Below are 16,135 nucleotides of genomic sequence, written 5' to 3'. Positions count from 1 at the left end.
TCTTTGGATATAGTTTTAGCAGCAGCTCACAGATGTACCAAGTAGGTTTTCACTATATATCATCTTAAAAGAATCATGATTTGGTTATGAAATTTGCTAGGCTCTATGCCTCATAATGGCTACAGGGCAGTGGTCTACCTAATTTTGATTTGTCGATTTTTATCTTCCTTATTTATGGGGGTTTTAATTTAATAGTTAATGTAGTATCAATTAAAGTATCATTTAGTACAAGAAATATCATTTAGACAGGCAGTAGTCCAGTTTTTTCTAGATATCCTAAAGGTATTTTTCTTACATATTGTCACCTAAATGATGAACTGCAAGGTCTTCTAAATATCTTCTTCTTTCCCACCTTTATCACTACATTAAGGGGTTGGTTGCCTGATGTATCCTCTAGTACCTTTCCTCTCTATTTCATCCTTTACCGTAACTTGCCATCTAATTTGCTGCCTCCTTGATCTTAACCCCCTAACAGGTTCCTCTCAAGCCCTCTTCTCTCTCTCCCTACCATCCATCCGCAACACGTGCCCACACCATCTCAGTCATGACACTCTTTTCATCTCTGTAATCTTTACTACCCCTGCCACTCTTCTTATTTCATCATTTTCCAATGTATCAAGAAGTGATATTCTCATAATCCACCGTAGCATTCCCCCCTCTGTTCTTTCCAGCTTTGCTTCCTCTTTTTATCTTGAAGCCCAAGTTTCTGATTCATACATTAACACTGGTCTTACTACTGTGCTATACATCTAGATTTTTACCTTGATTGACCTTTTCTTATCACATATCACTCCTGCTACCTCCCTCCACTTTTCCCGTACAACTTTTACCCTATTCCCAACTTCTGCCTCACATCCTCCCTCCTGATTTATAGTAGATCCCAAGTATATAAACTGTTCTAAATATATGGGTTCATAATTTCTCATAGAAAAAGATAACAAGTTGTATAACAGCTATAACTTTATACAATAATTTGGTGTGTTACAAATGAGAAAGATGTATTTGCTTTGGTGGTAAGAGCTACAAATGCCGACATGACCTCTCTGCCTAAAATAAAAATATTATACTCTATGGGTAACATCAAAGAATCAAAATCACTTTAATGCATTTCACAATTGTAAATGAAAAATTATACTGAAAGTCATCTTTCTGGTCACATTAAATATTTTTAAAATTGTTAAAAGTCTAGCCATAAGCAATGATAACTACATTAAGTATCCTAAATTTGTCCAAAAAAAACTTTAAATGGAAGTTAATGTCTAATCTGACTTCTTTTTTATCACTCCCCTTGTTATGCTGCATTTGACCTGATGTCTCTCAAATTTACGTATGAAAATGGATTTTGCAGTTACAAAATTCAAATTTAGACATACTGTAGTGTGGAAGCTATTATTCAGAATATTTTTTCTTAAAAGCTGCTTTTAGACCAAAGCTACAGTTTTAATTGGGGAGATTAAGGAAGGAAGGGTTACATGGTGATGCAATTGTTACTGTCCAAATAGGTATGGCTTGAGCAGATACATCTGACATTGCACTGTCTAAATAATAAATCATTATGTGAAGAACAGTCCATGTATGCATAACTCATCAATTGCTTAACATTTTTCAGGTACAATTAACTGCCATTGTCAAATGACTTTGCTGACTTGAATTAGAAAGTTTGAAGATAAATTCTATTTTGAATTTCATCTACTTTTTGTGGTCTTACATTAACAAGTTTTTTAATCTTCCATTTCAAGTACAGTTATTGGTTTTAAATCCATAAACTTAGGATACCACTTATTCATTACCATTAATAAAGAATCTTATTTCAACAACTAACGTGATTAATTAAATCTATATCAAACCAAAGGTATATTTTAAATAAACATGATGTTACAAAATATATTTTATTCTTTAAAAAAAAATTATTTTTTGTAAGTTGCTGGAAATTTAGAAGAGTTCCAATACTAATGTATAAAAGTAGGTATTTCACCATGCTGGAGCCCCGAATCTTTGAACAATCTTATCTTGATCTGAAAGCTCGAGATGAACTTTCTTTCTCATGTAGAAAATAGGACAGTCACGACTGAAAAGACACAGAAAACGACCAATGATAATTTGCATAAAAAAAAGAGAACTTCAAAAATAATACTTGGTTATGCTAGAACCTTCAAAGAAAAATTTGAAATTTCTAATACTATAGTATACAGTTATACCTCCAGATACAAAATTAATTAGTTCCGGAGTGGCTTTCGTATCGTGATTTTTTCATACGATGGGTCACGTTTTACTGTACGTGTAAAATGCCTAATTACTTCCAAGACCTACAGAAACACCCAATTAAATTTTATTATAAAGGTATACGGTACTAACCACAATGAAATACAAATTTAACTCATCTGAAATGGCTCTTTCTGGCAAATGGCTAATGATGGGTGAACTCCTCCAAGAAACACCTGAAAACAGCCCAGGTAGCTAGTCTGGGAGTGGCTTATTGGTCTATAAATCTTCCTACATATGCTTGGACATTTACTGTACCATATAAAATATAAAGGAACTTTGTTCAATAAATCAGTCATCTGAAGAAGTATTATGAAACTAGTCAGGACTTAATCTTATATTTCCTATTTTCATTTTAGCTGTGGTTCCTTCAAACATACATACATACATGCAATATATATATATATATATATATATATATATATATATATATATATATACATGTATGTATATGTATATATATTATATATATATATATATATATATATGTATATGTATATATATATATATATATATATATATATATATATATATGTATATGTATATGTATATATATATATATATATATATATATATATATATATATATATATATATATATATATATATATATATGTATATATATATATATATATATATATATATATATATATATATATATATATATATATGTATATATATATATATATATATATATATATATATATATATATATATATATATATATATATGTATATATATATATATATATATATATATATATATATATATATATATATATATACCTGATGCTAATGAATACTCAATGGACCACCGGCTGCTCATCACAAAATTAAAACTAACCATCAAAAGGAAGCCACGTAACATCCAACAAAACGAAGCCAGAAGATATGACATTGGTAAATTAGAGATTCTGATACATCTCTACCTTTCCAAGCAGTAATCTAGCACAACCTTCAATCGACGCTGAATGGACTAACTTACGAGATGCCATCAATGAAGCTGCAAGAACGGTAATCGGCCACCAGAGCAAACAGTAGCAGGCATAGTTTAATGACAACGACTACCCAAAGAAGTCTAAATATGCACAAACAAAGTCACAGTGTCAAGCAAGGCTTCGAGAAATACAAAATGAATGGTGGCAGCAAATAGCTCAAGACCTACAAGGTTATGCTGACATTATGGACCAAAGTACACTGCTGCAGGGACACTCTTGCCAGCAGACAACACCATCCTTATGGAAAATAAAGAGATCCAGAACCATTGGGTAGAACATTTCAACACCCTCCTGAACAGGAACTCATCAGCCCAACAAGACTTCCTCCAAAATGTGCCACAACATCCACCCCAATTATGGATGTCCCTATCACATACATTTCAGGAATTTGATACAGTTTTAAAACAAAAGCGGCAAGAGAAGGCCGCGGGACCGGACAACATTCCCACTGAAAACTTGACCCACGGCGGTTTAGTCAAGAAGACGTGTCTTCACTCCCTCATACTAAACATATGGGAGGAAAAACTGGCCCCCAATGATTGGAAAGACTCAAATCTTGTCACTATCTTCAAAAAAGGATATAGAAGTGTGTGGGAATTATAGAGGGATATCCTTGCTATCAATTGCTGGGAAGGTCTTGGTAAGGATCCTACTAAATAGATTATAAAATGTAGCAGAAAAAATCCTGCCAGAATCCCAGTGTGGTTTCCACCCATCTAGAGGAACCAGACATAATATTCTGGCCTCGCCACCTACAGGAAAAATCAAAAGAACAGCAAAAATGACAAATTTGGAGATAATTTGTATTTTTCTTAACGATACAAACCTTACCTATTTATTAGGGGTATTACTTACAACGAAACTGAAATGACGAGCCATTAAAATTTAGCGAGGGTTAACTACCCCTACCGCTAGTTAGCAGGGGGTAGGGGGTAGCTTGCTACCACTCCCATTCACACACCGGTGATTTAGCTCACTTTGCTTGGAGGTAGGACTTCAAAGGGGATAGGGCTGGCAGGCAAGTTTGTATAAACAGCTAAGGTTTGTATTGTTAGGAAAAATAAAAATTATCTCTAAATTTGTCATTTATTCCGTAACTGGAATACAGACCACGCTATTTATTACGGGTGACTCACCCATTAGGAAGGGTGGACGTCCCTGCCAATCTGACTTTTGGCTTTACCCGGGGGGTCCTTAAGTGAGTATGTTAGTACTGTACTAAAAAATAAGGAGTCTCTGCGCCTCGCTAAAACCTTGTTACGCAAAGTCCGCTGCCTACGCAAGCTGTGTGTTGAGATATGCAGAAGTGTGACTGTCTAGGTAAAGTTATTCAGTCTCTCTTGTTGGAAAAACTGCTGTAACCAAGACTTTCCTAATACCACCTCGGCAGGGTATGGGGACACAACAGTATTAGCTTAATACTAGGTGCACAAGGGAGCATGGTTTACCTGCAGTAGTTTGAGGTCAGCTATGCAGAGAACCCAGGATGCTGCTTTCCCCAAGAGAGGGGAGGATGAAGAAAAGAATAAGAGCTAGTCAAATCTTTTCATTCACGCAGACTAAAACCGGGTAACAGTGCCCTCAACCTTCTGCTCCTTGTCCAATAAGGAGCTTGAGGTATACAACCAGCTGTTGTACAGCCACTACAGGACTGATAGAGATCGTATTGAGTTCCTGTGGGTCACATCTTGCAGGAAAAAAGGTTGTGAAAGTCACCTGGAGCATTCACATCCTTTCTTGTAAAAACCTGCGTCACAGAGTAATCTGCTTAGAATGGCCAGGGATAAAGTTTTGGTGATACTCCTTTAGTCTCTCCCAGTGCTGATGACAAGAGAAGGGACCCGGGTGGGCTGCTGCTGTTCTCTTAAGGGTGAGGTGATCGGGAGCATTTAGCAATCGGAACAGGCTTCAAACCGCCATTTTTGAGCGCTTTCATTTCCTCACTCCTTATCAACTGGTGCGGTTCCGCTTCTCCAGTCCCTTGGTCAGGGAATCTGAGAGTTGCAACCGAGAGTCGGGGAGGGGGATCAATTAAGAACCGTAGGTCCCCCTTGCTAAGTCACCAGTTCGTCTCATTGCGAGCCGAGACGTGCAGGCAAGATCAGTGTCAACTGATAGTGACCAATCCACTGGGCCCGCAGTATGGATCGTGGGGGCCATCCAGTGGATCCAACTTGCCCAGCCAATCCCTCGGGAGAGGCTGCTGGTCACTCTACCCCTGAAGAAGGGGAAAGCCGGCGTATGGGTCAACCCTCCGCCAACGGGAGCACTCACAACCAGAGTGCCCCCGTCGCCGGCCAATTAACTAGCCGATTGGAAGGGCCGTAAAACAGTGCCCAAGGCATGGCCGAGAGCGCCGATCGGTCTCCCACCTGCCCCCATTGTGGTAAGGTGTTTAAGTCCTACGCAGGCAGGCGTCTGCATGAGCGAAGAGTTCACCCTCTTGACTTTCACGAGGGGGCCATAAAATGCCAACAAGATCGGCGAAATAAGCCCTGTGCCCCAGAAGAGCTTAACTTGATGGCCCAGTTCGAAGTTTCTAACTTGGGCCATCCTTTTATAAAAGTTAAAATACATGAGTGCGTACTGAATGACAGATCAGTGGATTCTATAAGTGGCAAACGTAAGTCCAAAAAATACCAGGACTTACTTAAACATGCCAAAGGAAAGGAGAAGGAGGAGTGCAAGGTGGTAAAACCGAGAATGACTGTTGAGCCCACCGGGGCCAGTCGGGAAAGCCATGTGGGGGGCTGACTCGACTGGACCTCGGACGACGAGATCTCTATGATCAAGTTTGAAGTGGACAATAAAGATGACCCCCACATAAATAAAAGTATTGTACAGCTAGTTCTTCCTTGGCGTACGCTTGAAAGCATACGCACAAAGAGAAGGACCCCTAAATATAGACAAAAGGTTGCAGCATATGCACAGCAATTAAGACTCCTAGCCAATGCAGTACCTCCTCCTACTCTGAGCAGAGTAAGGATGGACGGTACAAGATCAGCTGCAACCGAAAACCTCAGGGTAACATCTGTGGCAGATGAGGGATTGACGTATGCGTCAGAAGATGTGAGTGGAGATAAAAGAAGGAGTACAGTGGCCCCAAAAGAAGTCAATCCTATTGTGACAACACCAATTATGACCAGAAACGCTGCGTCAACCCTCATCACCCTGCAAGCCACACATGAGAATTCTAAGAACCAAGATGGAATGAATGAGTATCTGGACTGGAGCCGGGGTGGTCGCGGTTCCGGCCCTCTTATGGTTGAAACTGCGACCACCTCGCCTCTGGCCCGGATCGGGTCTCAAACGTCTGGCCCTGCTCTGGACCGGGGCCGGGCTGGTCACGGCCCCAGCTCCGGAGCTGAGGTTGTGGCCACCTCGGCTCTGGCCCCGGGCGGGTCTCCCCCGTCTAGCCCCGACGGGAGTGACGCATCTCCTCTCAGCGAAAGGAGCTTAAATACATCTGGTGAAGATGAAATCTTGCAAGAGATAGATTCGCTGAAAGAGGAGATATTTGGATCGAGACCCAGAGTAGTAAGAGCGAATAACAATAGCAGGGGAAGTAGACAGCTGCAAGAGAATATTCCTCGGAATATAAGGAGAAGGAGAGAGTATGCGGCAACTCAAAGAGGCTGGGATAAAAATCGCAGCCGAGTTGCCCAGAATGCCATCTTGGGAAAAGACCCCCTGGCTAGTCCCACGTTCCCACCCGGGACCGTGGAATACTGGATGGCCCTCTTTGGAAGGCCTAGTCCAGCTAGCCTATTGAATGACGAAGCACAACGCCACCCATGCACCATTCTTGAACCGGTTACCACTCTTGACATTGAATGGTGCAAGAGGAAAACCAGTTTAAAGACGTCGCTGGGCCCAGACGGCATTAGAGCAGCCGACTTTAGAGCGGCGACGAACGACCGGATTGCAGAACTGTATAACACCATTCTGCAATCCAAAACAGCCACATATGACTGGGCGCCAGGCAGAACAACTCTGCTGCCCAAAAAGGATGTCCCTCAAGAGGCCGGGGACTTCCGTCCAATTACAATAACGTCAGTCGTAACTAGAGGGTTGCATAAGATCCTGAGCAAGCGCTTGGCGGAGCGCATCCCCTCCTCGGTCCGTCAGAAAGGGTTCAAGGCTGAGGAGGGTGTCAGCAGCAACCTTCTATTGTTGCAAGAACTGATTAAGGAGGCCAAGACGGAGTCGAAGACCCTCTACTTGGTCTTTATAGACTTCAAGAAGGCATTCGACTCCATCAGTCATCATGCCCTCTTAGATACTCTAAGGGCAGCTGGCCTGGACAACGACTCGACCCACTACCTCAGAAACTTCTACTCTAGTATCAACACCGAGGTAGCTGGGATCGGGGTTAATATCACTAGAGGCGTAATGCAGGGGGATCCACTGTCCCCCCTGCTCTTCAATCTTGCCCTAGATCGAGCACTCGCCTGCCTCCCCGAGGGCGTAGGGGCAACGCTTCGGGGAGAGGCAATCAAATATTTGGCCTTCGCTGATGATATTGTTGTCGTGGCACAAACCAGAGTCGGTTTAAGAACAGCAATTAAGAGTTTGCTTGATGAAGCTGGAAAGCTGGGCCTGGAGCCCGGCCTGCAGAAGTGTGCCACGGCCGGTATCGTCGGCGATCGGCAAAAGAAGACCTGGTACTGTGATACCCGCCCATTCACATTCGGGAATGTCAACATCCCAGTCACGAGCCCTGATGGGGTACAGTATACAAATACCTCGGTATAGATGTCGGGCTCGGGACGAATGTGAACGGGGCGAAAGTGATTGGCAAGGCCAAGGCTGAGTTGGGGAATCTGCAGCTTGCGCCATTGAAGCCCCAGCAAAAGCTTTGGTCCTTGAAAACGGTGTTGATACCTCGGCTGCACCATGTAGCCGTCCACGGGAACCTCAAGGGCTACCACCTAACGGCGGTAGACAAAGAGGTAAGAAAATTTGTGAGAAAGTGTCTCCACCTTCCTGGTGACACTCCACTGCCGGCATTCTATGCAGGGACAGCAGCGGGTGGCCTCGGAATTTATAACTTTTCCGAGGGCACACCCAGGACCCTGCATGAATGCCATATGAGACTAGCCCGATCTCCAGATCCGTTGGTGGCGGGAATTGCTGCCGATCTGGTCCAGCAACACCGGGCCCCTGCCATCTCGGACTGGGGAGAAAGGCTATACAATACTGTAGACGGCTGTGGTCTGAGGGAGGCTCCCTTCGGACTGAGGCCAAAATGGTTGGACGCTGGCAACCGCATGATGAGGGGCGGTACCTACTGCAATGCCATCAAACTCCGGTTGGGGCTTCTGACGACCCCGGCCCGGAGCGCGAGAGGCAGGCCGCAGAGCAGCCGCTATGATCTTGGCTGCAACGCCCCTGGCACCCTGCACCATATCATGCAGGTTTGTCCGGCTGTTCAGCCATGGCGAATAAAGAGACACGATGCATTGAAGATCTATGCTAAGAAGAAGGCCACTGAAGCAGGGTTCAGTGTCCTTGACGAACCCCACATAGCCACGACAAGCGGGCTACGAAAGCCAGACCTGGTGGTCTGGAAAGACAGACAGTCAATGGTAGTAGACTGTCAGATAAACGCGGACGCCAATGTTCGTCCCCTTCAGTTCTTCGACGCGGCGAAAATCGCCAAATACGATACTACCTGCGTCAAGAGAGCCGTCGAAGAGCTTACGGCAACAGCACCCTCGGTACATGCTATCACAGGGAACTGGAGGGGTGTACTGTCCAGGGGGACGATCAGCCTGGCCCAGAGGCTGAAGCTCAGCGTCAAGGACTTAGACCTGATGTCGATTAAGATCTTGCAGGGTGGACTATCCATATATTCCAATTATATGGGTATGTCGGGGGGAGGTGATGTAACGTAGCGTTCTCGGCCATGAAGTTTTGACCACCCGACGTTCCTCCAGGAGCCAAGAACGATCTTCTGTTGAGTGGATAAGCGCGCCGGCAGGAACACAGCCATTGTTAACACCAAGGAAGGATCATGTAATGGTTGGCTGTGTTTCCTGATTTAATGTTAAGGCTAGATTTAAGTTTAGAATTGTAAAAGTGTAGGCACCTAGGCTAAGTTAGATCAATATTTGTAAATTGCCTAGGAAATGAGACCAACCTCTGAGTAGCCGAGAGAGGTCCCATTAGGATTAAGGCTTAGATCAGTTTTGCGAGAGCTCTCAGGTAGGGTAGGTCGTAGTTAGAGTCTCATACCTTACCCTGGGTACTGTAACGGACGATCTAGATCGTCCGTTACCAAGTGGAGACTTATGTAGGATCCGTCACCTCTGGAGACTGTGTCTGGTGACATACTCGGGGACGAAACTGAACATTGCCTTTCGCCCTTCTCATTAATGGGCGATGTCGAAAGAGAGACCGTGAAGTTCCTTGACTTGTATGGCTGCTGTCAGAGTGTGTAGGAACATTGTCTTCTTAAACCAGGTGAAAATTTGTTGCCTGGTGAAGTGGAACATAAGGAGGTCTCTTTAGAGACCGGAGAATTTGAACCATGTTCCGAGAATAAGGTCTCAATTCCGACTGGCGAAAGGCAAGTTGTAAGTCCGTATGAGTTAGGAAAGGTCTAGCGATGAGAGGATGTCCCTTCTTGTCAGTTTGAAGGCGAAGGCTCAAGGTTGAGTGATCATCTTTACCTGTTGAAAGTGAAAAGGGGGTCTTTTCCTCTTGTATATACTCGAGGATTCCGCTATTGCTGGAATAGAGGTATTGAGTGGAGAGAGACACTTTCCCATGACACCAACCACACAAGACGTTATACTACCTGGTAGACTGATGCTGAGGAATTCCTCAGATATCTAGACAACCTTTTTGCAACAGCCTCTGTAACAGAGGAGCTGGGTAGTCTCCAGGTGTACAATCATAGCAAAGCTATAGCTTGTGGTAGGTGTAGAAGTGTGATTATCTGTGATGTGGAGAGGGTTCTCTTGGAGACTATCAGGAGCTGCAGAAGGTTTGGAAACCGTTCTGCGTAATGCCATAGCGGAGTTGTGAGAGTCCTTGAGAGGCTGACCGATATTCTAGCCTTCTTGAGTGCCCTTTTCCAGACAAAACTGGGACGAGACGTAAACGTCATTGTTGTCCCCACCGTTGATGGCCTGTTTCTTGCCAGAGAGCCTTGGGGTCTAGGGCTGGGGAGCAACGGCAGCCTGAGGTTCAGGGGCGTTGCGAACAGATCCCTAGTCGGGACTTTGTCAGCTACAAGGTGATCCAAAGACCATCCGGTATACCTTATCTGAGATGCTGTGCACAGATTGTCGGCGAGCACATTCCTCTAGTCTGGAATGAAGCGGGTTGATAGTGGCACCGAACGGACTTTGGCCCATCTTAGTGTTTATACTGTTAGTTGGAAAGAGGCTGCGAGCAAGTTCCTTCTTGCTTGTTGATCTGAGCTTCTATGTGGTGTGTGGTGTTGTCGCCCATCACATCACTGAGTGGTCAGTTAGGAACCGATGAGGCTGCTGAAGGACCGGAAAGGTGGCCTTCCTATCTTAAGAGATTTAAGTGAACGTACTTTCGGACGCTGTCCAGAGGACTGAGGTCGTGTGGTGCAGCACTATAGTCCCTCTTCTCTTCTTTTGATGTGTTCTAAGCACAGCATCAAGTCCGAGGGGTGGGGAAGGATGAGAAGGTTATACCACTCCGTAGATTCTTGACTGACACCCATCCCTTGAGGTTTGTCCAAACTTCTGGTCCCATGGGGATCAGAATGTCTGGGGGATCGAGGGCCAGATTCCAATCAGACTCAAGTCACTCTGGGCTGGGAGTTCTTCGGGTTTTGAGAAAGTTTTGTGGAGATTGGTGTCTAGAATCATTCTCAGATACACCAGTCTTCTGAGAGGGAAGTAGGGAAGACTTCCACGGGTTTACCTTAATCACTTCAGAAGTTCCGGTGCTAATGCAAGGTTGCCACTGAGTCTGTTAAGGTCTGTCAGTCGTCCCAAAACGGAGGAGACAGAAAGCGATCCTGTGACACCAGGATGGGTGTAGTGGAAAGACTGAACCACAGTGCTCTGAACTGGTGTTTCTTGTTTGTCTAGACTGAATCTTTAAACCCTCCTAGATGGATGGTTTGGGCCTGGAAGTACAGTATGTGTCCTTTAGGTCCAGTGTGCAAATGAAGACCTGAGGTCTTAGCCCTTGCCCGAACTCCAACATGGTGTGGACATCGACCCAAAGGGACAGCTCCTTGCAGATCCTTTCGCATGGGAGATTGTTGACGCTGGGGTCTTGACTCGTGGCGTAAAGGATCGATGCGATACCCTGTGTAAGGATTCTTCCCTGAGAGAGAATTCCTTTAACTAATAGAAGGAAGGCAACGCTTAACCCTACCATGCGCCCTGACGGGATTGATGCTATTCCTTAGAGTAGAATCAGTCTGGAGAATGTTAATCAATGGTTAATGGTTGGGTAGCATGGTTTCTGTGCAGTTGGAGGATGCTCGCAAGTAATCCCCTGTCAACAAGCCGCTGATGAGGGTTGTCGGTCGTTTGCTGATCACTTTAGTAGATTGGTGAGATGGCAAACTGCCAGTAGCGAGAAGTCTGTTGTATACCTTCTGATCTAGGGAACCGCGGATAGAGGTTGACTTGTCCGAGTCACAAACTGCTGGCGAATTGTCGATGATCGGTGAATCAGCGGTCTGTGAGCCGAAGATGGTAACTGACAGGCAGATGAAGGCTGTCTGGTCAGTCAGTCAAGGTAGGTTGGCGATAAATGAGTTGGTAATCTGGTTTGAGAGCCCTGAGAGACAGCAGAATGGTTTAATGATAGTCAATTGGTGATGGTAAGCCACTGATGATCAGTGATTGATCGTGGACCGGTGATCGGTGAGCTAGAGATCAGCAAGCTGACAATGGGCTGGTCAGAGATCAACGAGCTGAGTTCGATGATCGAAGAAAGATGAGCTACCCATCGGTGATCTAGTGATCAGCAAGCTGATGACTGGTTATTGACTAGCAATCGGTGATCGGCAGGCTAGCAATTGGTGATCTGGTGATTGGCGAGCTAGCGGTCAGCAAACAGTGAACTAGCCATCAGCAAACAGTGATCTAGCAATCAGTCTGTTGATGCTTTCTTGTTTGCTGACGGTGGTACTGTCAAGAAAAAACTTCAGAAGACAGGGACCAAGGATTCCTCATTTTGATTCTCCTTGGAAGATGGAATCTTTGGGATTTTGAATCCTTCTGTGAAGCCTCTTTCCTCTTTTCCCGGCAGCCATGTCATTCGTTTGTGGGGACAGGAATGGGGCAATGGTGATCTGTCCAAAAAGTTTTATTCTTTTTGCCTATTGCGCGAGTGTGCAGGAGAGTACTGGAACGATACCACACAGGATAATGCTGGTGCTCAGTTTCTGCTGAAGCGCAGTTTTCTGTGAATGCGCAGAAGAGCGCTGGGGCGCAGGTGAGCGCTGGCTCGTTGGAATTGAGACCGCATTACGCAGGAGAGCGCTGGCGAACAAGCAAGCACTGGTTCTTTGTGAAGAATTGGCGCACTGGTGAATGCTGGATCTCAGAGCGCAAGTGAGCAGGAGAGTGCTGGATCTGAGACCGCAGGTGAGCGCTAGCGCGCAGTAAGGCACTGTGTAGGGTTTTGTGCAGTCTCCCTAGAATGCGCAAAAGCGCGTGACTGGTTGCGCAAGGCCGGATGCATGGGCAAGCGAATGCGTGGGGCGCGTGCGAGTAAGACTGCCGAAAGCTGGTGAGCAGAGATCGTTGGTGCGCGGGAGAGCACTGGCGCGTAGGACAAGGATGGTGCATGTGCGTGGAAGACTGCTGGTACGCGCGTGCGGAACACTGACGGAAGCAATGGTGCGCATGAGAGCGCGGGCGCGTACGATAGCACTGGCACGCAGGTGCGATCCAAAGAAGAGTCCAGGACCGAAGTCCAAAGACTAACTGCAGCGTAAGGTTGCACTAGTAGGTCAGCAGGTCAGCTGATCAGGAACTAGGATGTGCCCTTTGGAAGGGCGAACATCCACCGAAGGCCACCGTGAAGGGTCCACAGAAGAGTCCATGACCGAATTCCAGGGACTAAGCTGCAGCACAAGGATGCGCTGGTAGGTCGACAGGTCAGCTGGCAGGACAAGCAGGAAGTGGGATGTGCCCTTTGGAAGGGCGAACATCCACCGATGGTGATCGTGAACGATCCAAAGAAGAGTCCAGGACCGAAGTCCAAGGTCTAGCTGTAGCGCAAGGTTGTGCTGGTAGGTCAGCTGGTAGGACGATCAGGAACTGATGACGGCCATGAGGGCCGGTGGACCAGCAAGCTGACCTTCAGCAATAGCGATCTTCCGAAGAGGAGTCTCTATGAGTGGCCCCTCTCGCGAACGAGAGGGGTGATCACTTCGCAAGAGACTTGCCTAAGACTATGCTCCGCCTCCGAAGGGAGAGAGACTCAGCAAGGGGAAAGTGTAGTCTAGTCGAAGACAGCAACAGCAGTCGGAGTCTGTGAAATGATTAAGATGCAGGCAGTTCTCCCTTGGAAGGGGGAAACCGCCTTTCCTCGAAGATGAAGTGCTGATCAGGTGTTACCACAGGCATACTTCTGAGAGAAGGGACGACGCCCATGAGGGCCGGTGGATTAGCAAGCTACCTTCAGCAGTAGCGATCCTCCAAAGAGGAGTCTCTATGAGTGGGCCCTCTCGTGAACGAGAGAGGTGATCACTTTGCAGGAGAGACTTGCCTAAGACTATGCTCCGCCCCTGAAGGAAGAGAGGCTCAGCAAGGGGGGGAGAATAGTCTAGGCGAAGGCAGTAAAAGCAGTCGGAGTCGATGACGTGATTAAGATGTGGGAAGTTCTCCCTCGGAAGGGAGTAACAACATCACACCTGGGGAGGAAACTCTCCTTCGGAAGGGAAAGTTGTCCAACCCCAGGAGTCGAACCTCCTGGTAGCATTCTAAGATGATCTGAAGTGCTGATCATGTTGTCACGGGCGTACTTCTAAGAGGGACGGCAGTGACAGCAGATTCCCCAGGCATGAACACAACAGCTCTGCTTCGTCGGCACTCTTAGTCAAACAAAGAAAACTGCATAGCTAACTAAGGAAAAATGAAATAAATTATGTAACAGAAAATTCCCTAGGGAGGAAATCCGAAGAGGACCACCGAGGGAACTAACATAAAATAAGTATTGCCCCCTCCCTTCCCCAGTCGACATCCACGGGAGAAGGGGGGGCGGATAGTAACTGTAAAAAAAATAAGAATTACAATTACTTAAATCAGCTAAAAATATTCACTAATAGTGAGAACCACTGATCCTCCGAAGGGAAGTGTTCCCCACGGAAAAGAAACTGAAAAGTTAAAATTACAAACAATTATAATTTCACTAAAATAATTGAGAAAAACAATCGAGGTGCAACCTAACCCGCAAACGGGAAAGGTACTCCCTCCGTTAGTACACTGTCGTTGAAAGGTGAATGGCCTTGAGAAGAAAAAGACCGTAGTCAATCTCTGAGAGGCCACATTCAGTTCGCTCTGTAATCCATGTTTCCCGTAGGAAAAGGGAAAAGGCGAAGACAACAGTTGAATGAGGAGGGTCCAGATGATGACGATTCCCCTGCGGCAGCCGAGTCAGAGGTTATATGCCGACGGGAAGACCGATGGACCAGTGGGGGAGAGGTCGTTCCCCACGAAGGGAAGTGTCCTGGCCTTGCGCTAGAGTCATAAGAACCTGTCGTATATGTATCACATGCACAACACAAACACTGAAAGGGAAAATTTACATTTCTATATATATATATATATATATATATATATATATATACAGTGAACCCTCGTTTATCGCGGTAGATAGGTTCCAGACGCGGCCGCGATAGGTGAAAATCCGCGAAGTAGTGACACCATATTTACCTATTTATTCAACATGTATATTCAGACTTTTAAAACCTTCCCTTGTACGTAGTACTGTTAACAAACTACCCTTTAATGTACAGAACACTTAATGCATGTACTACAGTACCCTAAACTAAAACAGGCACAAATATTAAAGGCGATTTTATATCATGCATTTCCTAAACACGCTAAAAAGCATGATAAAAAATGGCAACCAATGTTTTGTTTACGTTTATCTCTGATCATAATGAAGAAACAAACTGGAGGTAGAGCTTTGCTTATTACCCAGACATATTTCCCATACTTTTCCCTTAGAACTACATCACATCTTCCTACTTTAGATATATATATATATATATATATATATATATATATATATATATATACTTTATATATATATATATTTATATGTATACACATATACATACCTACATATATACATACATACATATATACATAAATACATGCATACATATATATATATTACTGTATATATATGGGTTATGGAAAAAATCCGCGAAGTGGTGAATCTGCGATGGTCGAACCGCGAAGTAGCGAGGGTTCACTGTATATATATATATATATATATATGTATATGTATATATATATGTATATGTATATATATATATATACACACACATATACATATATGTATATACATATACATAAGAAATAGTAAGTTGTAAGACAAAAATTAATGGCAGTCCAGAATAGGCGAGCAGGAAGAGCGGAAACAACCGCTCTCCATCCAAGCCAAAAGTAAAGTGAGCTAAATCACCGGTGTGTGAGTGGGAGTGGTAGCAAGCTACCCCACCTAACCCCCGCTAACTAGCGGTGTGGGAAGACCGATGGACCAGTGGGGGAGATGTCGTTCCCAACGAAGGGAAGTGTCCTGGTCTTGCGCAAGTGTCATCAGAACCTGTCGTAATGTATCACACGCACAATACAAACACTGAAAAGGAAACTCACACACACACACATATATATATATGTATATATATATGTAT

The 16,135-nt window shown here is 44.8% G+C and overlaps 1 protein-coding gene across 2 annotated transcripts in view; it reads right to left on the bottom strand.

Annotated features, from left to right (window-relative positions):
- Nucleotides 1-1,264: 1,264 nt before the first annotated feature.
- PolD1 (DNA polymerase delta) overlaps nt 1,265-16,135 on the bottom strand; it is a 304,764-nt gene continuing 289,893 nt past the window's right edge. For both annotated transcript variants that reach the window (XM_068375427.1, XM_068375428.1), the window contains exon 24: nt 1,265-2,068. In XM_068375427.1, coding sequence (XP_068231528.1) covers nt 1,972-2,068 — 97 coding nt within the window. In that variant the 3' untranslated portion in view covers nt 1,265-1,971. The remainder of the gene's footprint in view (nt 2,069-16,135) is intronic.

The sequence above is a fragment of the Palaemon carinicauda genome, chromosome 6 (assembly GCF_036898095.1).
Source record: "Palaemon carinicauda isolate YSFRI2023 chromosome 6, ASM3689809v2, whole genome shotgun sequence".
NCBI lineage: Eukaryota > Metazoa > Arthropoda > Malacostraca > Decapoda > Palaemonidae > Palaemon > Palaemon carinicauda.
The sequence above is the reverse complement of the archived record's forward strand: the minus strand, read 5'-3'. Positions and strand labels throughout refer to the sequence as shown.